General features: G+C 43.0%; 1 protein-coding gene across 3 annotated transcripts; it reads right to left on the bottom strand.

The window, feature by feature from the left end:
* Positions 1-774: 774 nt before the first annotated feature.
* On the bottom strand, positions 775-22907 carry DHX57 (DExH-box helicase 57). 3 transcript variants are annotated; one of them, XM_049817834.1, is made up of 25 exons: positions 21778-22907; positions 20196-20410; positions 19370-19522; positions 18914-19084; positions 17368-18179; positions 15757-15935; positions 15495-15616; positions 15035-15230; positions 14140-14264; positions 12830-12963; positions 12089-12143; positions 11121-11323; positions 9980-10096; positions 9521-9617; positions 8023-8196; positions 7551-7751; positions 6405-6681; positions 5143-5238; positions 4960-5043; positions 4689-4826; positions 3795-3869; positions 3231-3365; positions 2003-2203; positions 1777-1888; positions 775-1647 (listed from the first exon to the last, which is right to left on the bottom strand). In XM_049817834.1, exons 2-25 carry the CDS (start codon positions 20399-20401, stop codon positions 1640-1642), a joined length of 4071 nt encoding a protein of 1356 aa, XP_049673791.1. In that variant the 5' UTR covers positions 20402-20410; positions 21778-22907; the 3' UTR covers positions 775-1639. The 3 variants fall into 3 exon arrangements, with proteins under 3 accessions (XP_049673791.1, XP_049673788.1, XP_049673789.1); XM_049817831.1 differs by having other exon boundaries at positions 775-1888; positions 21783-22907; XM_049817832.1 differs by having other exon boundaries at positions 775-1888.
* Positions 22908-24921: the final 2014 nt, after the last annotated feature.

The raw sequence follows: 24921 nt of genomic DNA on the forward strand, positions 1-24921 counted from the left end.
ATTATGCCCTGCTACATGATCAGCTGTCCTTGCCCTCACTTTAGGGTAGCTCAGGTAGGATTTAGCATGTACTTGCAGGCAGAGTCACACAGACCTTGCTTGGGCACTAGTTTCTGTCCAAAACACAGCACTGTCAGCTGGTCAAGAAATTGTTTATTGAAGAGGCTTTGAAAGTGAAGGGAAGTCTGAGGTGAAAAATGGAATCTTCCTGTTTTACTCTACAGCCAAGATGAACAGAAACGGTATTTGCCTACCCTTACTGGCAGGGCTGCCAGGCACACACACAGCAATGCTGTATCTAACAAAGAGCTAATGGCTGGCAACACATGCTGTATGCCTCTGCACTACTTTAACACCCCCACCCCAGGATTCCTAGGCCTTTAACAGCTCTTTACCCCCCCCCCCCCACCCCCCCCCCACCCCCCCCCCCGCCATGTCCAGGTGCACAGTTCCAGGAGTATGATGCTACTCTTGACCAACACCAAGCTGTGGGAACAGTTTAGCCTGCTGTTCAACATGCCTGCAGAGACCATTCTACTGCATGGGTATGTTGGTCTTGGTACTCCGTCTGCTTCCTCATGCAAGGGCGTTTTCCTGTGAAATTGCTTCTACAAACAGCCAAGCATGTTTTTTGAAAAATCAAACTAGTCCCCAAATGATGTGCCTCCCTCTGCTCATCATTCCTCAGCCTGAAGGCTATTTCTAGGCAGGGCTGGTTGTAGAGACAGTGTTTACTCTGGTTTTACTATTACAGATGACAGCAAAGTTACTTCACTTAAGGCACTTTTGCTATTATTTGCAGTTGCTAGTACGTCAAGCAGCTCAGCTGTAGCAATGCTCAGCACTGCAATCAAGCAATGTTGAAGGGAAGAAGTAATAGTTCATCATTACTGCAGCATTTTGCCACACTCTTCTTGTAGCAGTCCACTCCCCAGAGCAGGAGTTTTGTAAACTTTCAGCCAAAGTGGGCTTTCTACCAGCTGTGCAGGGTGGCTGGAGGAAGGATCCATTTTTAATGTACTACAGCAGTCTTATCTCAACTGGTTTACTTTTTCATAGTGCAGGGGAGGGCCAGAAAAGCCTAGCTTTCAGGGGAAATGTCCACACTCTCCTGCAGTTTTACACTGTAACCAGAACAGCTGCACTGATCCAACACATTACTCCCAACTGATCCGGTAAGGTCTCCTCGCCAGAGGATGCTCTCTAAATCCCTTTCAGAACCCTCTGACATGAATCAAAAGGTGCTCACCTTTTTATTAAATCGATCTCTAGTCAGCCAAGACTGACTACCTCAGTAAAGTCTTGGCCAAAATACAGAAGTCAGTTTAAACCAATTTGGGAGCAGCTTATGATGTCACATGCTGCCTCCAGACATGAATACTAGAAGGAGCAGCCAGGTAGCAGGTATTTTTGTGACCGGAAACAGTACTGTCAGTGTATAGCCTCATGAAAAAACACTTTACTTTCTTACTTGGAGATTTCTATTCCTCCTGGGAGATTTGCCATTTTCCCCATTTCCCAGAGCGTACTGTAAGCCACCTTACTTTAAACAAGCAAGTTCTCTGCAAACAAAAGAAAAAAACCCCAAAACACCCCAAAACCTGTCAATAGTACAGTTGCCAACTTGGTCTTCCAGAGATCAGCACCCTTTTTTGGGAGAACAAATACGTCAAGACACTGATGTTACTTGGTCTGTTCTCAGGCAGTAGCAAACAGTGAGTCTTTATAGAAAGCTGTTCTCAAGTTACTGCGTGGTCACAAGCTTTACAATCATACCGATGATCCGAGATCCACGGGGGCACATGCATAAATCCATACTGGGATTCTTGATTTTATCCTGCAGCAGCTGGTCTAGCTCACAGCGCAGCTCTTTCACCAGCTCAGCCACCTAACACACATGGTAAAACAGAGGTGAGCGTAAGGCTCATGAAACGCATCTCCTGCATTCCTGACACAAGCACAGCTCTGCAGCACTCCCAGGATTATCCCTCCTTTTCCTTACCTGGTGAGAGGCAGCCACAAACCGTATCCATCCATCATCAAGAGAAATGACAAATTCTCCCTTCTGCAGCTGCATGTGAACCTGCCCTCCTCCAAGCAGGACCAGCGGGTACACTGACACCATACTGCAGTCTCGAATGAATACGCGGCTGGTCTTGATTTTCTCGTGATACACCAGGTAGGGGCTCTCAAAGTGTCTAGTCTGGAATACAGACACAACATCCTCGTAAAAGCGCCACATCTCTTCCTACCTGCTCAGGCACATATGGGCCTGCCTGCCTCTTCCACACAGGCCTCCACTGTCTCTTCTACGGCTGCAAAGAACAGTAAATGTGCCTAAAATGCACCTGCATGACTAACAGACTCCCTCTGACCTGTAAGAGCTGCCAATAACTTTGCCAGTTACCCTTGTTCCTTCCTGCTTTGGATGAGCATATGAGAAGTCAGTTAATTCATCAGTGCTGCCTCAAGGTCCCAAGTTCTCCATGTCATGCTAAGGACATTTTCATGTGCACGTTTGTTATGCTCTTTCAAAGCAAGAGTGATGAACAGTTCAAAGCCTTTATAATCCAAATACGTGGTTAATGATTAAAACCCCACTTTTTTTTAAAGCAAGTGATTTATATATCCTGACAAAGCAATGAATCATCAAATATGGAGACAGACTTCATGAGACCAATACTACCATATATCATGGCAGAGAGAAAAGAGCTCTTATCTAAGTATTAGCTATTAAGCTGGAATCGAAATTAACTTCAGAGTTTGAGGACCCACAAAGAAACAAACCAGTGTATGTCCCTGAATTATTTACCAATAAATAATATTTCAGCTGAAGAGATAAAGCCTGGGGAGGGGCGGTGGGGAGAAGCCATCTACATGTATGAAGGTGCTACACATGTGCAATCTCAGTCAATACTGAGGAGAAGCCATGGGAGCATTGCAACTGCAACATTTTTCTGTGCAGCTCTGCAGACACAGCTTAATAAAACATGAACGCGGGGGGGTTACTGCATCTGCTAATTCCAATCCAGAGGCTGGAGTTTAACTGTGTGCCCAAGAGGACACTCAACTCAGGAATGTGCCATTATTTACAATTCTAACGGGACTGTTAAATCATGAAGATTTTTTTTTGAATCATCAATAGGGACCCTCACTGTAATCTCAACCGCTCAAGCAAAGGTGATTTATAAAAAAAGAGCATGCTTTGCAGAAAAAAAAAGAATCCTGACCTGATAATTCACAGATGAAGGGTGAATGTGAACATAACCATCATTTTTGGTAACAAACTTCAGCTCTTCTGCTTTTGGTTGCATTTTGACCACTCCTGTACTGGTCTTCTGGTATTTGCCCTCTGGTTTTTTCACCTATATGGTAAGATAAAAGGTTATAAAAATCTGCTGTACCAGAAAACCTTTTTAACTTATGTTTTCATTTTACCAGAAACAGAAATTCTCAAGTAGTAACATCTCAAGTCACTAGAGACAGATATTACCCTCTGGATACTGTCTAACTGTTCATTTGTAACCTCAGCCTTCTAAAAAGCTGTGATTTAAAGTAGCTTCTTAAGAACATTTGCTGCTGGCTTCTGTGTGACACTAAAATCAGCCTGCAGGAACAGCAGCAGTCTCAAGCAATACAAACTGGAGCCCAGCTGCCTGGCTCTAACACTGTAAGCAGCAAGCTTTGGCAACCTAAGCCAGGCTCATGGCTGCCATAATCAGCTCAGCCTGCTGAAAGCAGGCTGTGTGGATATGCTAGACAGCAGAAGGGAAAATGAAAAAGCATTCTTTTACCTGGACAACATTGGGGTACAGCGCAGCACACAACATAGCTGAGATCAGCTTGATGTTCTCTGCGTTTGAATTCGCCTGTGAAATTAATGCATGCATTAGGTATTCTACAGGTAAGGCTATAAAGGTAAAGCCCTCCTTCTGGAATACTGAATTCCTGGAACTGCTTTACTTTTATAGCCGCACTGCTGTGCTTTATAGGGGAGGACCAATTACTGCTCCTAAGATCTCAGGCTAGACCTGAGCCGTGTTCCCCCACTATCAGTGGAGCAAACTGGCCACCAACTATCTTGATGCAGTTAGTGCCGAATGTAACCGTTCCCTAATGTCTGGCTACAAAGCAGCTTGTCCCTGACAGAAAGCAAGCACAAGCTTTCCCAATGCACAGTGAGACTCTTCAACTACCAAACCCTTATCACCTCATCACATAGTCCTAGGATATCTCTGGCTCCAGAGGTATTGCGTTCTGAAGATTGTCCGCAATGCTGAAATATTTTACTGCTTGCTCTGTAATGTAATTCTGTTCCCAAAATAAGGCTGACACTAATCCCAACATTCAGGCCAGGTCATGAGTCAGACCCCTGCCTTTCGACCACTTACTGACTTCTAACGTGTCAAGTCAGAGGTGTTTCACTGTCTCAAAGGAGCGGGTTTCAGCTCACTTCCACATCTGGGCCTGTTCTTCCTTGGCACGTAAGGCCTCATGCAATTGAGGCTAGTACCAGCACATGTGATGTACAGGGAAGAACAACAGAGCAGGAAGGAGGTGACTGTTGCCAGCATGAAATTACAAAGCCAGGCTGCGACAAGAAGCCCACGAGTCTAGAGCCCACCTGGCACCCAGGTCAAATTAAAAACTGGAGCATCATTTTGGAGCACTGAAATGCTGTGAATTACCTCTTCTCCTGTGGCATCCAACACGCCATCGCCTCCTTGGGACCACTTCTTCTCAATGTCCCTTGCTCTTAATCCCTCCTTCACAAACCCAATATCAGAAAGCAGTTCTGTGAATTGCCGTTTCAGACTGGCAATTTCCTACAAACAGACAAAGGGCTATGATGGGTGCCACACAGAATGAGGAGAGTCGTCACCAGTTGCTTATTTTCATCACTAGGACTTTGCCAGTGTCTCAACCAGTCCCTGTGCAAGGCCACAAAAACTGACTTACCTGAAGAACTCTTCCTGACAAAAAGTTCTCCCTGCAGTAGTTGTAGCTTGCCTGAGAGCCCTCTTTGATACTTAAATGCCATCCCTAATTGAGAGCATGGGAAGAAACCGTTAATAAATTATTTTGGCTTGAATTTAAAGCACATCACAAACCTTGGAGAGAGGCTACCAAATTTTAGCTGACCTTATAGGCCTGGAGAAGAGCCAGGTAGTCACTGTTTCCTACTGCAAACTCCAACTTCTTTTTATTTGCTTCTTCCCTTTTATCCCATGGTGACACCTAGACAGGCAGTAACAGATTAAGCGTGTTCTTCCGCTCATAACTTAGACAAGCCATTGTGAGAGCTGCATGGCACAATCTTTTGTATTTTCACAGCAGCTCACAGGTCAGAAGGCAAATTTTCTCCATGGATAACAGAAAATGCGAGGCGTTAAAAAATGTCTAGTCAACAGCAGAACACCTAAGCCCGTTGCCCTATCTAACCACAAGAAATCCAAAGGTAAATTTGTGATTGACCAGCTCACAGAAAATATTTCATTTTGGGCAGACCTCTCTGCAGCTGCAGAATACCAAGATCCATGAAAAACACCGTCTGACAAATCTTAGCAAGTTAATGGAGCTGAAACTCAGATGAGAATGCCTATAATAGAAAAGAGCACAGCAAGTCTAAAATCGATTTGGGTCTGAGAGAGAGAAAAGACAATAGTAACTCAGGACATTCAAAAAGCTGAATTTAAGTTATTCTATATCAGCATATAGAAACTTATAGCACTTGAAGTCAAAATGCTGTAGAAAATGCCCAAGAAGCATATGGAAAACAATATGCAATTAAAGAACTAGAACAGTCTATTTCCAATTCTTTCACAACTATCCTCATTACAAACTATTTGCACTACTAACGATAGCAATCAAAACTTCAAGAAAGTCTCACTTTTCATGCAAGTTTGTACATAGCAGTAGTTTACCAACAGTAAGAGCACCTGTAAGTACAGCAGCTGATTCAAAAAACCAAAGTGAAAGTGAACACACAAACTGAGATCCAAAAAGAACTCTGCATTCACAGCTCAGACATGTCAACTTCATCATTATCACTGTTTTGTAATTAGTTCTAATTGCTTCTTGTATTACCAGTCATTTTCAATTTTTACACCAAATTTGGACAAAATGGACTGGCTGTACTTCTTACTTCAAATTAAAACTAATACCTGCTCCATTTCTACCGTTCACTCATAATATAAATAATATTCTTGTCGCTGCTACATGGTTTTGGTTTTCTGCTTATAACTGGACTTTTTTAACAAGCACTGCATTAACAGATAAACAATGTAGGCTAAAAAGGAGAATTAAAATACTCAAGTGTACTAAGCTGCAAGTTACAACAGCATTTTGCTGCTGCATGAAAACATACCACTTTCAAAGTGGGACACACGGTTAAGAATACTTACAAAAGGCGACTTAAAGGCCAGACTGGCTGCTATAGTTAGTGCAGGATCCAGGCAGCGGAAGATGGTGCCAAACAGCATTAGCTTGCCAATCCTGACATCAACAGGGAGAGAAGCCAAGTGATATCCCAGAGGGGTGAGCTTTTCATCTGGAGTTAATGCTCCCAAGTCTTGCAGTCGCAGCTTTGATGCTCGCAAAGACTCAGTTCTAGGGGGCTCAATTAGTCGTGATAAGACAGAGTGAAGACTCTGTGCAGAAAACATCTCCAGAATCTTAATTCTTAAGGGGGAAAAAAAAAATTTAAAAGAAAGAAAGAAAAAAAAAAAAGCAGCTTAGTTCCATACACAGGACAAAAAAGCAAACTTTTACAAAAAAACAAAAAAACAACAGAAAACATGCTTCTAAGAACATGCTCCCTAGAAGAGGGCCCATAATGTGTATTTCAAGTCAGGAAGCAATGTGAAATAATAGCTGGGCGGCAGTGTACCTTATCCGACCTCACAGAATCCACAAGAACAGATTCCTATTAGCATACTAGGGTTTAAAATAAAGTTTTTACTGTAATAAAATAAATTGTGTTGTTTCATTTCCTTTTTGTACAAAGGGGTGCACAGTGTGCAGCAGGGATAGGAGGTTGTCTTCATTTAATATTTGCATGATGGTGGTGCTTGACCCAGGTTGTAGTTTTACTGCACTATGCTGCACAGAAACACCACAGGAGAGTTTACAGTGTAAAGGGACAAACGTCTACCATGGGTCTGGAGTACAGGAATGCAACTGTCTTCTCCAGCGATGAGATATCTGAGAGACGTTATCTTTTTCTAGGATCAGATGAGAGCTATCTTTTTCTAGGATCAGATGAGAGCTATCTTTTTCTAGGATCAGATGAGATGTGACAAAGGACAGGCAGAATCAGTGGGGGGTGCAGTTAGGGGTGGGGCTCTGAATGCAAAGGCAATATGATAGTAACATCAAAGCACTCAGTCAACAGAGCCTTAGGTCTCCAGAGCAAGTTTCTTGGTTTCACGATGTGAGGAAAACACTAGGAAACTAAACACCTTGATAATGGCATCCCAGCTGCTCCCTGCAGTGCAGGAAGGATATTCTGCATACTGGCTTTTTCTGGCAATACAGGATCGACAGCTCACCTTAGACAAAGCTGCTCCAAGGGCACTCTTTGTACTTCTGGTAACTGCTGTTTTATAAGCTGATGGTTATAGTGATGGCTACTGAAAAGATGAAAGCAGACGCCTGAGGCTACACGGCCTGCTCGCCCTTTCCTTTGCAGAGCGTTTGCCTTGGAAACAAATGTGTCTTCCAGACTTTCCATTCCTTTGCTTGGGTCGTATCTGCAGGAGAGCAAGAAACAGACTTACATTCAGGAGTGCAGAGTGAACAGGCTGGAGGTCAAGCAGGCAGATGCTGCCAACTTCTGTATGGACAAAATTCCCACCCCTGCCCTTGGATCTGAGTGTAGACTGGCTTCATCCACCTTGCAGCAGCTTTCTGCAGATCAAGTTCCTTCAAGTTTTTTCCAGCTCTTTGAAAAGCTAAAGTATGCAGCTCAAGGTAAAGAGCAGTTTCCCAGATCACAAAGCCCCAAGGAATGAATCCCAGTACCTTTTCTCTTTCATTTTTCCAGAATCAATCACATAGACCACATCATCAATGGTGACAGATGTTTCTGCAATGTTTGTAGAGATGATGATTTTGATAACTCCTGCAGGAGGCCTGAGGAACACAGACTGCTGTTCTTCACTAGACAGTGAAGAATGAAGTGGATAAACAACACACCTGGAAGGACAATATGACAGCATGCTCAGTGCATCTCCAGCCTCTTCCCTCTTAGGAACAATCTGCCTTGCACACACTTTAGCCTTGCTAGTACTAGACACTGCCCACAGCCATTCAAAGCAATATAAAACCAGCAAACCTCTCTGCCATACCACCTTTAAGACACAGAATCATAGAACCATTTAGGTTGGAAAAGACCTTTAAGATCATTGAGTCCAACTGTAAACCTAACACTGTCAAGTCTGCCACTAAACCATGTCCCTAAGCACCACATCTACAAGTCTTTTAAATACCTCCAGAGATGGTGACTCAACTACGTCCCTGGGCAGCCTGTTCCAGTGCTTGACAACCCTTTTGGTGAAGAAATTTTTCCTAATAACCAATCTAAACTTCCCCTGGCACAACTTGAGGCCATTTCCTCTTGTCCTATCACTTGTTACTTGGGAGGAGAGACTGACACCCACCTTGCTACAACCTCCTTTCTGGTAGTTGTAGAGAGCAATAAGGTCTCCCATCAGCCTCCTTTTCTCCAGACTAAACAACCCCAGTTCCCTCAGCCACTTCTCACAAGACTTGTGCTCTAGACCCTTCACCAGCTTCATTGCTCTTCTTTGGACACGCTCCAGCACCTCAATGTCTATCGTATAGTGAGGGGCCCAAAACTGAACATAGTATTCAAGGTACAGCCTCACCAGTGCCGAATACAGGGGGACAATCACTGCCCTAGTCCTGCTGGCCACACTATTACTGATACATGTTCTATGGGGAAGGTGGAGAACTTCGCAGAAGGGACAGGTCTCAGAACAGAGTTGAGCAAAAATTCTACCTCTTTTGAAGAGTCTAGAATCTGCCATTTATAGTGCCAGACTGGAAGAAATCACTCCAGCTAAGGTTGCCATGGACATCTGTGTAACAACTGTTTAGTCATGGCGATCCAATTACATCTCCATGTAACGATCTAAGGCCAAATGCAACCACAACTGAATGTGTCTCAGCAAACATTCTGAAACAGAACAAGGGCCAAGGTGGAGTTTTCAACAGTCCACTGGATCATGCAGAGCACAAAACAGAGAACACTTATCACTAGGGTCTCAGAGAACTTCAACAACTAACCTTCCTGAGTTGAGGAGAAAAAACAAAAAGAGCAAGACAATAAGATAGTAGAAAAGGAATTACCCGGACTGGAGTCAAGACCTTCATATCATAAGCTGTCTCGCACATTTAAGAACCTCATTTATCCCTGGATAAAGGCAGGCTTTGTGCAGGAAGATACTCTGTATTTATGGGTAAAGACTGATAGTTTTGGAGCTTTTTTTTGCCTTACCTCTTGCTGTGCCTGTTATTAAAAAGAGCATTAGACTGGAGCTGCTCATAAAGCATCTTGATTTCTGCTAGACCAGGCAAAAATATCAACACAGCCCCTATATACATAGATTTAAAAAAAAAAAATATAAAAAAAAAATATCACTCAACAGAAAGGACAGCATGGTATTTTATCAATGTGCAGAAGGCCCAAGTCAAAACTCCAGCTCTGTTTTGCAATTACTGTACAAAAAACACACAGGCTGCAACAGTCCCTCACCAAAGATTTTCCAATGTAGACCCTCACCTTACCCATCCCATGTTTATCAGGGGCTTTGTTACTTGGCTAGAACTTTATTTTTTTCAAAAACAGTCAGTAACTACAGAAACTTGGCATGCAAAACATTAGCTTTGGGCTGTCTATAAGTGCACAGCCTCCATGAATCTACTCTTGTTTATCTCTCAAGGACAATGCAATTACCTGGGGGGTATGAATGTCTGCCAGCAACTATCCACTCCAGCAAAGCTTCAATTAATTCCAGATTAACTTTGTCCAAGTCCATGACAGACAGTGTTTTCAACACTGTCTTGTTAACCCCTGGGGAAAAAGAAATAAACCACACAGTAAGTCCATCTCTTGTAAAAAAATATCTGCTGGATGCATTGAACCAGTGTGGCTGCACAAACAACCACACCTTGGTTTAAACAGCATCTGGCTTAGACCAGACAGAGGTAGCTCCCTAAGTGTCTCAATGTGTCACATTCCCCCTTCCATGCTTTCCTCCGTTTCAGCAATTCCCTTCCCTTCTTATGCCTTACTGGGGCTCACACCTGCCCTGTGCACAGCTTAGACCAGGATTCATCTACTAGCAGACGAACACACGCACATACTAGTGGTAAGAGGAGCCAAAAGCCTTCATATGGCCACTTACAGATACTTCCAGGACTACCTTCTCAAGCCCTTTCTTCTCCCTTCCAATGTTTCTTACACCAACTCAAAAAGACACCCAGATTCCCCTACTCTTCTGAGATGGTAACTGTCTGGCAGGAATCTGAAGCTTTTAAGCAATGCCTCTCGCTCAATACCACTGTGGAGCTCACCATAAGGGTGTGCAGGAACTCTTCAGGACTAAGCACAAGGAGGATTTTGATGATGACATAGTGGGAAGTTCATGGAACGGTCTGCCTCTCTTATTAAACCATTCACAGAGTGACTCAGTTTCTCAAGGAAGGCCTGTCATGCTGAAGTGACCTCCCTGAAGTGGGCAGATAGATGCTGTGCTTTAAGTAAAGCTGCTCCAGCAAGAACAGATATAGAGAAGAAAGTCAAATTAACAAGACATCTGAAAAGGGATGTAAACAGTAGCTGAAAACTGTCCATTTTCAGATCCTAAGAAGTGTTTTCAGCCAAGATGTTCAAGATGTTTCTTCTAGTTTAAGAGAACAATGGTTCTCTTTTTTTTTTTTTTTTAAGCCAGCAGGAGGTTTCTGATCTCATCCAGAATTAGTGACCTTAACTCTGAATTATATACATGCATTCAACATACAATATTATATGCTAATGTACCATGTGGGCTGGTACGTGTTATATGCCAATTTATTAGACTTAAGAAGGAGCTCACCTTTATATCGTGTAAGGAGCTGCTTCAGGGTTAATTTTTGGTCTGGATCTGAATCTCTGACAACTGTGTCAGTGCCTTCCAGAATGCCAGCACGTCTCAGGTCCTCCTCTACTTCTTCAAATGCAGTTCTTTTGTGTCTTTCATTCTGTTTGTTTTCTTGCTTTGTCTTGCGCCTGTAGGGACTACTGTCCTCTAAAACATACCTGAACAGCAGAAGAACATTTAGTGGCATGGAAAGAAGCCTAACAGCCTCCTTCTAATAATTAGCTACAGAGATAGGGTATCAAAAGTGTTTATATATAAATCTGAGAGGAACATTGTATAAGTGGGTTGCAACAGCATAGACAGTATCAAGGTCAAGGTGTCCTTCCACACTGGGGTGTTAGTCTTTTAAAAGCTGTGATGCAAAAGACTAGGACTGCAAACTTGATCTTGACAGCTAAGTGGGCAGCTCAGAGCAACAACCTGCAAGTAATTTCCAACAGCTGATCAATTTACTATCTGAAGTATCTGAGCTGCTGTGACTCTCCAGTAACTATAAATGGTAACAGGAATCTGGTACCTGAGCTGCAAGGTAGGGCTTACAAAAAGGAATTTTTGGCATCCTGCATTTTTCACCTTCAGTGCGGAAATCTACATTCAAATTTCTTTTGCTTGCCAATGTTTAACCACCACTGAAACAAGTAAAGCACTGACAAACTCTTCATGACAAAGATCACCTTTTCTTGAGTACTTATGTGGTATCTAATGCAGAAAGGCTTGTTTTGGCATGAGATCCTAGACCCCACTGCAGTACAAGAAAGTATGGTTTAAAGTCAGTGCTTTAGTAGAACTCCAAGACTGCAGGTGATGGGGGAGATTTGAAAGGATTTAATTTTTAAATCTATGCACAGAACTACTACAGTCTCAAGGTGAACAGTGCAACCTCAAAGGCCAAATACATCTGAGAACTTTTGGCAATTTCATACCTTGTCATTGCAATCACATCTTCCAGGAAAAACTGATCCACAGGAAATGTTCGACCTAAAAGGAAACACGAGGATAAATCTATATGCCACACAAGATACATAAAAGGGGAAAAAGACAAAAGATGGTTACCATTTCACACAGGTTATTATGTCATACACTGGCTTCACAGCTCTCATCTATACTGCACTCTTCAGTATAATTTCTGTCTAGGACAAACAGTGGATGTTTTCCAAGCATGGTTTGGTAACATCCACTTACACAGTCAGAGAAGGGCTGATACACTTACAGGAACATATCCATGAGGCTACAAGTTTGCATCATACTCCATGTAATAACTTAGCATTATAAAAGGCACATTTGGCTAAACATGCACACACCCAGCTGGATCCTCTCACTGCTGCTTTTTCACAAGGACAGAGAAGAGTCTTCAGCTGTGGTGAAACTAGCTCAGGGAACCATGTCATGCATGCCATGCCATTTTTTGTCTTTTGAGGAAGGAAATTCTGCTGGCATAGAGACAGCACAAAAAAGGCTCCATTTTCAAGCCTTCTCTCTCCTAAATCTCATTGGTCTTTCCTTCTAAGCCTTTGGAATCATAGTTCTTGTATAAACCCTCATCTTGCCACTTTGCAAATTAGCCCCTTGCACTTGAATTGAGAAATACTTTGCAAGCAGAAATACTGAAAACAAACCCCTAAAACAATGAATGTGACAAGATAATAAAAATGAATGGTTTTCACCTGGTATGTTAATAATTGGACAGGAGTGAAAGTACTGAGAAAAAAGCTCTGCATTCAAGGTGGCACTCATTAGTATAATGCGCAGGTCTGGCCTCTGAACCATTATATCCTTCAAAACCAGCAGCAAGAAGTCACTGAAGAAAAAAGCAAAAAGACATTTGAATTTCTTCCATGGTAACTTTCAGAGTCTCTTTTTTCCCCCCCATTCTGTCCACCTTCCTGGTGTTTTCAATAGTACAGCAATACCATCACAGAAGCATGAGCTTCTCAGAATGGCTGGAGGCTAATAATGCAGTAAATTAATGGAAGGCAACCTGCTTACTTTTTAGTTGTCCCTTACTAGAGTATCAGGATTACTTGGAAAATTCATTTAAGCAACAAAAAGCTCTAGCTACCTTATAAATCAATTGCATTAATGACAACACAAGAACACCAGATAACAGATTAACTCAAAGTAACAGACGAGTCCTTTTTCCCTCTCTTCCTAACTGGAAGAGTTATTCAAACTTACCCACTCTTCCCTACTCACTGTATTCTTCCCTACATATATATAGTTTTTGTGACATGCCTAGAAGACTGGCTTGAAGTGATTTTAGATGAGAAGGAAGAAGAATCCTTGAGAGATACAAGCCTTTTTTTGAGGCTAAAATATAACCTGAGCTGTAAAATAATGGGTCACAGTCAAAGCCTCCTAGAAACCCAGTGCATTGCAGTGTTTCACAAGGCAAACATCAAAGAAAAGGATGCTTGCCACTTAGTTTACAGAGATAGCAACAGTCATTATGTTTTGCCTGGCATCAGTAGGTAAGTGGGGTAAAACTGCAGAAGGCTAGAGCAGGATAGGATGAGACTGTCTAGGACTAGTAAAACCTATAGACTGGAAGAAAACACGAGCACTTGTCCCTTGCAGGTGATCTGCTGAAGGTAGCATCAGGAGAAATAATTCCCCAAAGGGCATGTGAAGAATTAGGGTATTTGGTAAAAGTTGAAACAAGGGAAGAGTAAGAACCAGACAACTGTGGTTAAAAAAGTTACTTAACCCTCTAGCCCCATCCAAAACCTCTTTTCAACACCACTGCAATGTGACAGCACATTGGAGGCATAGAAATTTAAGAGACACGCTTTCTTTGCAAGCTGCTGCAACACAACTTCCTACTGCCCAAAGACAAGAACCTAAAGGCAGACTCCTTCCACCATCCCATGTTACTCCACAGCATCAGCAAGTCTGACTTCAGTTACTTGCACCTTAGTCAGCTTTATTCTTCTGAATATGTTTCTTCATTTTGCTTATGGGATAAGAGATTATTTACCTTTCTTCTGTTCTTTCGTGAACTTCATCAACAATAACATGCGTGATTCCCTGCAAAGTGAGATCTCCTTCCAGCCTTCTCAATAGCACACCAGTAGTGCAGTACAAGAGTCTGGTAGCTGAGGACTTGAACAGCAAGACAAAGCATTCAGTTGACTTTGGGCAACTTAATATAGTGCAAAGAATACATGTTGCTGTAAAGCATACGGTTACAGCTGAGTGCCAGGTTTGACAGAAAGGAAACAAGCGATCCCTGCTGGAGAAGGGCTGAATGATTTTTCTTTCTTGATTAAAACTTGAGAACACCTGCTTCTTACCAAGGTGCATTGCTAACTATAAGGGCTAAACAAAAAATCTGAAATGTCTTTCCTGTGGAAGGTGCTTTCTGATAAACACCTCTGATCTCTGTCCCTAGAAAGATTTAGTGAATCTCTTTATTAACATAGTTCTTGGAAAAAGCAATCAGCTGCAATGTAGACAAAATTTCACTTCCAAGACAGCAGTATGAATTCAACCCCACTTCAGGCTGACTGAAGCTGTACTCTTCAATCTCCACTTGGGAGACAAATGGAAGTGGAGACAAATGGAAATGAAGTCAGTAGCCTTCCAGAGGACAGAAGTATTACTCATACTCTCAGATCCCTTCACCCATCTCAACAGAAAGCAAAACAACAAGACAAGACATAGTACTGTACTCTCATTTTGTAAAGTGGACTGTGCAACTTGAGATAAAATAAAATACAGAATATATTTCATAACAGAATATAAAATATAGGTAATACAGACTTGCTTATCTCACTATATGGCAGATACAGGGCAGAGATTCTGTATACTAGAGAAGCACTAAGCACACTTTAATAGAACTAAATGAAAACCAACAAGCAAAGCATATATACCTTTACACTTTCTAGACGGATCTGATATCCAACAGTGAGTCCAATCTTTTCTGTTCTTTCTTTGGCTACACGTTCAGCCACAGAAATGGCAGAGATCCTGCGAGGCTGAGTGCAGATGATGTTTGCAACTCTGCTTGGAGATCCTTGCAATGAAGCATCCAAAATAAACTGAGGAATCTGAGTGGTTTTCCCACATCTGCATGACAAAATCAGGGGTTAATTAAAAAAAAACCCACACAAACCCAACACCTTCCATCCATGTAAATTAAAGATGGCTGCATTCCACTTGAAATTTGCTTTGTTTCATTACTGTCATCCTTCACAGGAAATTCACCTAGGACTGCTGCCACTGGTTACAGATGGACAACGACCCTAACCCTTTCAGGACATGGATATGTATTTCACTATCTTCTGGGTATACGCTGATACATAAAGTCTGTATGTGCAATCATACTCTTACCCCGTCATGCCGCTCACAACAAGAACTTGGTGGCTCTTCAGCAAATCAAGAATGGTTTCTCTCTCTTGCCATGCAGGGAGCTTCTGTCTTTCATACAACATGGACTGGAAGTGCCTAGAAGACTGATGCACGAAAACAGACAGCATGGCAGTAATAACACCACTGGAGTGGAACAGAACCATTTGAAACAGCAGCGGGTTGCTTAAATATTTATTTCTCTAAAGTAAGCATGAAAACAGATATTCTGTTCTGTACATTATACCTTTTTCAGCCGAAATTGCGTGCAGATTTTAACATTTTCATTATACAGAGACTTTGCCTGCACATCATACTTTTTGGAAAGCTTTTTCTTGAGGTTCACGTAACTCTCATTCTCCACAACAACTTGTTCAGGCTCATCTTCCTCCTCCTCTTCTTCCTGAGGCTCTGAAACTGTTGAGGCTTGAGACAAGACAATGTACAGTTAGGTATTCTTGTTACTAAGGAACAGGGCCTCATCAGCACTGCAGAAAAGGGACACATGTTTCAGGAGCATTCTCAACAAAAAAACTTGTTAGACTGGAGCTGAGGGTCTGCAGGACTGTTTCTGACGTGCATTTAGTTCAACACTACCAGCAAACCTACGCTCACCACATCAAACAAACCACAACTGCAGCTCCAACCCATTTGTCACTACCTCCACACTAGCTGTGCTCTGCAACACCTGGGTCTGTGTGGCCACATGGTGAACCAGACTGGTAACTGGTTTGCCTTCTTGAACATTTTTCATGTGTCTCGGCTCCCCTCTCTAATTCACCACATGACCACTTCTATGGAGCACAAGACTGATGGCAGCACCAGCTTAAATTAAAACTATACTGTAACATTAAGTGTTAAGCCACTGCCAAGTACTTTTAAACCAAGGCTGAAACCAGACCAGACACTTTGGTGCCTACTGCCTATCAATTGAAGCAGGATTTGCTCAGACAGTAAGCCAGCCCTTGAAAGTTTTAAGGCTGCATTTATCTAAACAAGGTATTTTATAGTGTAAGGAAGATTTTACAACATAATGATTATTTGGAACCTCCAATTCCAATTTCTGGAACAAAGCTGTCTTTCTGTGGAGCTTTTAAAAAAAATGGAATAATTTGTTTTACTATAACAAAAAAATAGGCTGTCACTATTCAGGTGTTCCAAAATGTGATGCACATATTCTTGAAAACTCTCTTGAAGAAAGTTTGCCTTAGATAAAACAGTTTTGGAATTGAGAGCTTGAAGGTCATCCTGCCATAAATGACACTGTCCCAACCCTCCCCCTGTGAAATCAACCTAGCTACTCTTGCAGGCAAAAAAAGGGATGATACCTTGAACAACATTCTAGAAACACTTGCAACATCTACTTAGCCTTAAATCCACCTTTACAAAGTTAATTTTAAGGAGGGTTTGGTAATTTTAGGTAATTTTAAGTAATTAAAAAAGTTCCCAAATTGATGATTAGCAGATATACCAAAGCTTGCAAACAACCTTCCCTGTTCCCTCCCAAGCACACCTCTCTGGTCAATTTTGGTTAAGCTCACACCACATATCTCAATGGCTTTTTATTGATTGTGTGGGATTAGGCATCGTTCACTCTGCCAACCCAAACTCATTAGCTCTGTGCTCCTTTAATTTAGTGCTTGCTGGTGGAAAACATCTCTGCCGCAGCTTTATTATGGAAGGGACTTCCTGAGGCACAAACAGATTATGGATCTGTCTCACCCCATGACCTTAATCTCCAGAAACACATTTAGAATAGATGCCTAAATTGGGCCCTCTGCCTTCTCTTTTTTTTTTTTTTCTTAAAATCTTTTTGACTGTTCTTAGCCCAGAAACCATAAAGGGAAATTTGGTGTACCTTCGGACAGTTGATTTGAACCAGATGTACTCTCTGTCTGTAGCTTTACCAAAGATGTGGCCAGCAGGGACACAGGAGGAACGCTATACTTGTGGTGAGTATTTTTAAGTAACTCGCTTATTTCAGATTCATCTTCTAAGCAAGTCACTAAGGTGTACACCACTGGTTCATTAGACTCTGCAGCCATTAAGGCCTTTCCAAAGAGGAATTCAGCAATGTGTAAACGACAGGCAAGAGGCAGATTCTCATCAGTGGAATAAAGTGCCACAAGAGGTGCTTGAAGTGGATACTTGTTTTCTTCAGGAAATCTTACTTCAAGTTCATATATGGGACCATCACTGTTAGGTCTGAGATGAGCATCACCTACAAAGTTCCTGGCTGATTTTAGTGGGTGGTTTGGAGGGAATTCATGTCCAAATCTGCATTTTGAACCAAACCTGCAGCCTCCTTGGAGATAAAATTTACATATTTCCTTTGAAGTCTGCTTTGCTGTGTCCCTAGTACAACCACCCTTTTGTTTAGATTTGCTGTGCCTACTTGCTAGGTACTCCAATTCCAAACTAAAAGTCCAAACACGATTTTGAATTCTTTCTACAAATTTTTCTCCATATATTGACCGGAGGGCAAAAGCCTCTTCTTGTCTCTGTTCTAAACATTCTTCTTGTCTGGCTTCAGCCGCTGTTGCAGAAACCTGCATCTTCTCTCCATATCTTTCTGTAAAGCACTGCAATAGCAAATACTCCAATGATGCCCCAATATTACCATTGCAGGATCTCAGTACTGTCCTACAACGTTCACTGTCAAAACCATACCTGCAACAAAACAGAGACAACATGGCAACGAGTGAGTGACAGAGACTTATATGAAGCAAAATAACCACAGATCTGCTTGATTAGGCTTACAGGAAGGAAGCATGTATGGCATGAGATACTATTACTACTACTGAGGGAAAAAACCCACACCAAAATATTTATGCTATTTTAAATGACAGTGGCAGGCAGTAATTTGGTGTCTGTGAATGCTAGTCAGTTGTTTATACGGTGACAAATTAGTTTATGTGTAAACTATCTCACATCTCACAATGTAGCACATAATAGTTACAGGATTAGATTTCCCAGAGAACTATATAAATTAAACTCTTCAGAAAAAGCTGAGTGCTCTCACATATAAAACACTCTCAAACAAAGCAAAAATAGTTAATAAATGCTCATATCTGAGCAAAATGGTTGAAGAACACTTACAAGGCTTTGAAACGTTACCTACCTGAAAGAAACATACATATAACAGCAATACTCCCCAAGTTTTATCAATATATGTTTCATTGTCTTGGAGAAAGAACGGAAAACTTCACTGAAAAAAGGTTGAAGTGATTTATTTTCCTAAAACCATTATTTTAAATTCATCTAGTTGAGGATTAAATTTTTAGGAGATACAAACTCATTAGTTCTGCACATAGAATTTCCCTGGAGTCAAGAGGAAGTCCAAGCACTGAGGAGACTAGTGATTTACCTCTTCAGGATACAAATTATTCACTGAAAAGCATCACCTGGAGAGTTTGTGCACAGCAAATGAAGACACTTCACTTTCCACAATTCTGTGCTCAGCTGGCTCAGCCAACAACCTTGGTATTACGTCAGATACTTCCTGATCTGTTGACCAGCATTGTTCATCATCAAGGTAATCAGGTTCATCATCATCTTCACCAGAACCAGCTACTCTGATAAAAAACAGTTATTAAAAGTTAAAATGAAACAAAATTATACTGTTGAGTAGACACAAAACTCTGCCTCTGCAGTTTTAAATCCTCCACTTAAATGGCAAATTCTGATACCCCTTTCCCAGAGCTGATATCGTAGAAGAACAAAGCAGACTCAAAACCACAGGGTTTGAGATCAATTTAAAAGTTAAGGGAAAAAAGAATACTGTTTTCATTTCTAACAGTGTGCCTGTTAAAGCATGCTCATCTAGAAGAGCTAGAAGTAGTGTCTCCATTTAAACTAACTCTGATTCAGGAGCCAGCTCCTGCCCTTGAAGCTCCTGAAGAAGTTCTTTCACTCTTCTCTGATTCTCCGATGTCATGTGTATGGTCTGCAGAGGCATTCTTGCTTCAGGTCTCTGTTTCATTTGCCCTCCTCTTCTGGCTGGGGCATTTGATCTAAAAATTAAAATGGAACATAACAATGACTTATTTGCCTGGCTCAAATGATCTTGACTGAATTGGGATGTGTTAGGACCCAACCCTGTAATTCAAACCAGGAAAACCAAACTAAGACAAGTCCATCACCTAAGGATTATTCAGCTGGGTTCATTCTTACATGACCAGGATGTGTGTGTCTATGTCTGCACACACACACGCACGCATATATGTATTTTAGCCTATGTCAAATCCAAAGTGATTTAATAAACACTTTGCTAGGTAAAGTGGTTCTCAGACTACAGTACAACCATGTATTTCTAAGCTAGATTGGTCAAAATACATTCAGAATACTAAATTAATTCTAAATTACTTATTTTCCATGGCCCAGCTTCTGCTTTGTAATACATAAAAATTAATATCCTGTGTTTATTAGTGTTTTCTGATCAAAGATGTTCTGAAATTACTTATGACCAAAGTAGAAAATCAGAGGTTCTAATATTAAAAAAAAAAAAACTAAAACAACTTTCCTAGCTTTAAAATGTTAATCAAAAAAAAAGACATGTAAAAACCACTTCATACTGAAACAGCTTTATCACCCCTTCACTCTTCTGTATATTCAAGGATACCAAAGAACAGCATCAAAGTATCCCAAACATCTCTACCCCACTCTCCCCCAAAATAACAGAAAGACCTGGATTCCAGCCTTGGTTCCTCGAAGAGACAAAAATCATCTCCATCATCCCAAATTTTGGTTGAACATTTCCTACTTCCACCAAGCTGAGACTTGTTTGAATGGCTACTACTGCCTCCTCCTCTTCGTCCTCCTCTTCCACTACCTCCTCTCCCTCTTCCTCCTCCTCTGTTGGGCTTTCCTCTTTTCCTCCCTGCTGAACTCATGTTCTCTTGCTGAGGAAGGGAAAAAACATAGCCCTTAGTCAAGAAGATGATTTAGCACATTGCAAATGTCCGGGCACACATTACATTATTTGTTTTTCCATGTGACAAGAGAAGATACCCTCTCAAACTGCAGTTAATTATCTGTATGTTGATATATTTGTATGCACCTGAAGCAAAGCACGTTCTTCTAGAACACTTAAAGAAGTTCTGTGGTTTTAGAAAATAAAAGTAATATTCCTCACAGCTGTTCAACCAAAAACTGCAGGACCTCTGTCAAAAGTATGAGCCTACCAGCAGTGCTGCCTAGCTTGGGAGCTCCAGTTCTGCCACTCTGATGGAAATTTCTTGGACATGGGAGCCCAAAGGACAAACCTTCAGGGGAAGTTTCACAGCAGAAAGCAGCCTGTACCCTGCCCCTTTTCACCTCAGGAGTTTGCAGGGCTGACAGTAAAAAGTTGAAGGGGAGCTGGAGCCAAAGATACAGTTTGTTTCCGCATTAGCCTGCTCCTGACCCATCCACTTCTGCAAGGAGCTACCCAGATGGCTCAGCACTCTGTGGAGCCTGGGCCGGGGAGTGATTAGGGACCTGCCTTGGAAAACAGAAGCCCTCCTCTCCTTCTCACAGCAAGATCCTCACCAGCTCTGACACAAGCCCATTAGTACTAAGCAGTTGTTGTCAGTGACACATGCTCCTGCAAATGGAAAGCTACTGCAGGGACAGGTGAGAAGCTGCGGACAGTCTGGCAGGAGCCTGGACTTTTGTACTGGCACCTCCAGAGCCAGGACAAGAACGGCTGTGGCTGTGCATGAGTAACAGCCCAAATGAGGGCTTGGAGAGTGGCAACAGCTCAGGGCTTGGACAGAAGCAAACTTCCCTTTTTGTGACAGTTCTCCCCACTAGAGCTCCAGCAGGACCGGACAGGATTTAACAGACAAGCTGACCCCGCTCAGAGCAGCCTGGCATGAGCGAGAGAGGCTAAGAGGGTGAGCACGGCAGCTGGACCCAGAGACCTGCAGCCGTCCCCGAGGACACGGGGTCTCCGTCTCCTTCCCCTCAACACACATCAGCCCCGCTTCCCTGCCGACTCCTCCAGCACCCCCCGCGCCCCCAGCCTCGGGGTGGCCCGGTCGGCAGCACCCCACACCCGGGGATCCCCAAACTCCTCTCCTGGCCCTGCCCCTGCCCCTCCCTCACCGCAGGCTCTCCCTCCCCTCCTCCCGCCCACGTTCCCGGGACCCCATCCCCTGCCCACCCACCTCCCCTCAGCCCCCCTTCGCGGGCCTCCCGTGCACCCCCTCCCTCTCCGCGGCGCCATTACGCCCTCCGGGCGACTCCACAGCCCCGGAGACGCCTCCGCTCCCCGCTCCCATCTCACCTCACCTCTCCTCTCCGCTCCGCACCGGCTCCGTTCAGCTTCCCCTGACCCGGAAGCGCCCGCCTTCCCCTTCCGGGCCGTCGGCCTTCCTAGCAACAGCGGACACTTCCGCCTGGCAACCACGGACGGTCGCGCCTTCGCCGCCGCCCCGTTTCCCTCAGGCAGTGCCCGCTGACAGGACCGAGTGCTCCCCTATAAAGAACCGCACGCTCAAGCAGCACGCTGATAATTATGTGCGGCTTCAAGCTGCTGTGTATTTGAATATGTATTTGTGTATATACATTTGAATTTCAGCCGACAGTGGTAACAGTGACACTGGTGGTTTCTTTCTCAACAGATGCTGCGGTTTTTAGTGTCTTTCGTATTCCCAAATAAAGACAAGTGTGGTAAGAAAATCTTGGTAGGTGCTAATTCCTTTTGGAAAACTGAGTGTATGGGATTAAAGCGGAGGAAATCTATACCAATTTCAGGGTGAGGGTTACCTAAGTGACGAGTGACCCCGAAGCCATGCAGCTGAGGTGGGGAGGCCCCTCTGGAGATCCCCAGTCCCCTGCACTTACAGGGTCACCCACAACGGCTGCCCTGAACTGCGTCCCATTGGGCTTTGAATATCTCCATGGATGAAGACTCCAAAACCCCTCTGGGCAACCTGTGCCGGGTTGGAGTTTAAAGCAAAAAGTTTTACCAGCAAAAATGGTCTATGACCCAAGAAACACACTGCATTAGCTGTGTAAGAACACCCCTGCCAGACACACAGAAGCTGCTGTGGGGGTGTTTCTGCAGGGTCCTCCTGTAGAGCGGCCACAGCCACCGCCCTGATGGTCCATTGGGGTCTGCTCTGCCCCACGTCGGCACCCCACCACCCCCAGAGTGGGCTCAGTGGTGGTGGAAGAGTGGGTGACGGGACTGCTGCTGGCTTGCACTCTGTGCGTGGCACCCAAAGGTGGCTGCTCCCGGAGGGCTTGTGTGCTCCAAGGGTTCATCTCTGGGAGGAGTCTGTCCAAAGGAGATGGAGACTCAGCTCTGGGAGAAATGGCTCCATGCAATAGAAGAAACACATTGCATTATCTCATAGGTTTTTGCCTCTCAGATGCTCTCTGTCTTGAAGTGAAAATATGTCTTCCACCACTCTTGTTTTCTAGAGGGGGAGTGCAAAAGGACACCTGAGGGTGTGCTTGAGAAGAACGGTCATGGAGTCCACACCGGTGCCAACAGAACTACCTATGTCAGCAGCTGGAAAAATGACAAGGTAATTTTAAGTATTCCTTCATTTTAAACTTTCTCTGGGTTTGGAATGGAGCATATCTCACTGTATCCACCCTTAAAAAGACACAGAAAGCAAAGTCACAACCTGAGAAGGATCAGATCAACACCGCAGGCTCTTCCTCCACCTGGGAATCTTGTCACAGCCCAGCCTGAAGCCTTGAGACACTTGGGGTCTTCAGATGTCCTGCTGCCTCCCAAGGCTCCTGCAAACATACCAGTCATTGCTGGCAGGCAGACCCTGGTGAAACACCCGGGTAGTATGGTGCCGGTGGTGCCCAGCACAGCATAGCCACTGTGAAAGCCCTGTATGAATGGGCTGTGCACACATAGTGGGCTAGGCACGGCCCTCCTGCGTGTGTATATATGCCACACACAGATCCCACAATGAAACAGGGGAGCTCTGGCCATTGACAGGTACACCATTGTTTGGCTGCCCTTGGTTACTGAGTTCCCCAGGAATGAATTAGTAAGTATAGGAAAAATGCTTATTTTGTTGTTGCTGGAGAGGAGACAGTCCTTGAAACGAGACAAATAAGGGTCTGCAATTAGGAAACAGCATCTTGTGGCTTTATTAGATCTAGTCTGGCCTTTTTTTCAGTCTCTTACAAAAATATTGGTGCAACAATAAGAATTAAGATTATGGCACAGAAGTGCTTTACAGCACAGATTTAAATCCCCAGGCATGGCTTAGTGGCCTAGGTTGAACAAATGAAAGACTTGCTCTTCCTGGATCCACAGAAATAAATTCTGGAAAATTTAATTAACCCCTCAGGCTGTCAGGGTAGACAAGTTATTTGCAGGGCTGGGGACAGCAGTTCTGTGCTGCATAGATTGTTAAGATCCTGTGAGACTACCAGCAGAGGAGGGGTTTATTGGACACCATGGCTGGCCAAAAACTTCTAAGCTCTTACCTGAAATATTTGTGGAAGCAGGAACCTGTCTAAATCTGAAATGAATTATCATATTGAATAGCAGACTGAATATGATAGCAGACTCAAAGGCAGCAATCTGAAAGGATATTGTAATGAAAGGAAATGGTACTGTAAGCATAAACATTAATAATTTTCTTTATCCTTCATCTCTCATGAAATGCGGATGAATGTTACTGGAAGACTAGAACATCCTTCTGGGGCAGTTTATGAAGGCAAGTTCAAAACCAACATATTTCATGGGGCTGGAACCTACACATTTCCAAATGGATCAAAGTACCTTAGACCATTCAATGAAAACAAATAAGTTTGAAGTAGAAAACTCATGTAGTCTTTTCCATTGGTTTTGATTTCATAAGCTGTGAAGTCCAAATAAAATTCACCCAGCATGGGAGTAGGTTTCTTTTGCTACTAGCGAAACTTGCACTGGGTATCTGAGATTGCTGATGCCAGCTGTATCCTTTTCATGAGATCAGTCAAAAGTCTGTGATTCATTCCCAGTCAGAAGTTTTCAAGATAGTTATTCCACCCACCCACTTTTTGTTACCAGGTCTCTGGGCTCAGGCAGAATTCAGAGAAATAGAACAGTTCGGACCCCTTTCAGAGCTGTTGTTTCAAGCTCTCTGCCTACAGATGCATGCAGAAATACAGTGCTGATTTGCACTGCTAGTTTGCAAAGTTTGTGCTTACTTATTTTTTGAGGTAAAGTACGAATTTCAGAGAGATAAGAAAACATGGAGGTTTATTTTCATCACTCAGAATAAAATATTTTAGTGCCACTCATATAAACATCAGCTGAGTTAATTTCTTTTGAATAAGGGTGTGTGTTTTGAATTGCTAAGATACCATCTTTTCCTAAAACAAATCGTTGATACCCAGTATATAATCCACACAGCAGATTTAATGAGAAAATTAACCATAAAAAATGACATAAGAACATGCATATTTA

Source organism: Accipiter gentilis, chromosome 15, assembly GCF_929443795.1.
Source record: "Accipiter gentilis chromosome 15, bAccGen1.1, whole genome shotgun sequence".
In the NCBI taxonomy this organism is placed as follows: Eukaryota; Metazoa; Chordata; class Aves; order Accipitriformes; family Accipitridae; genus Astur; species Astur gentilis.

Bases quoted from the DNA above. Each gene is read 5' to 3' on its own strand.
- DHX57 (XM_049817831.1), bottom strand. From the start codon at position 20,401: ATGAGTTCAGCAGGGAGGAAAAGAGGAAAGCCCAACAGAGGAGGAGGA. The intron at 9,618-9,979 runs GTAATTGCATTG...CTATGTATATAG, and splicing joins CAGACATTCATACCCCCCAG to GGGCTGTGTTGATATTTTTG. The intron at 1,889-2,002 runs GTAAGGAAAAGG...CATGTGTGTTAG, and splicing joins TTGTGGCTGCCTCTCACCAG to GTGGCTGAGCTGGTGAAAGA.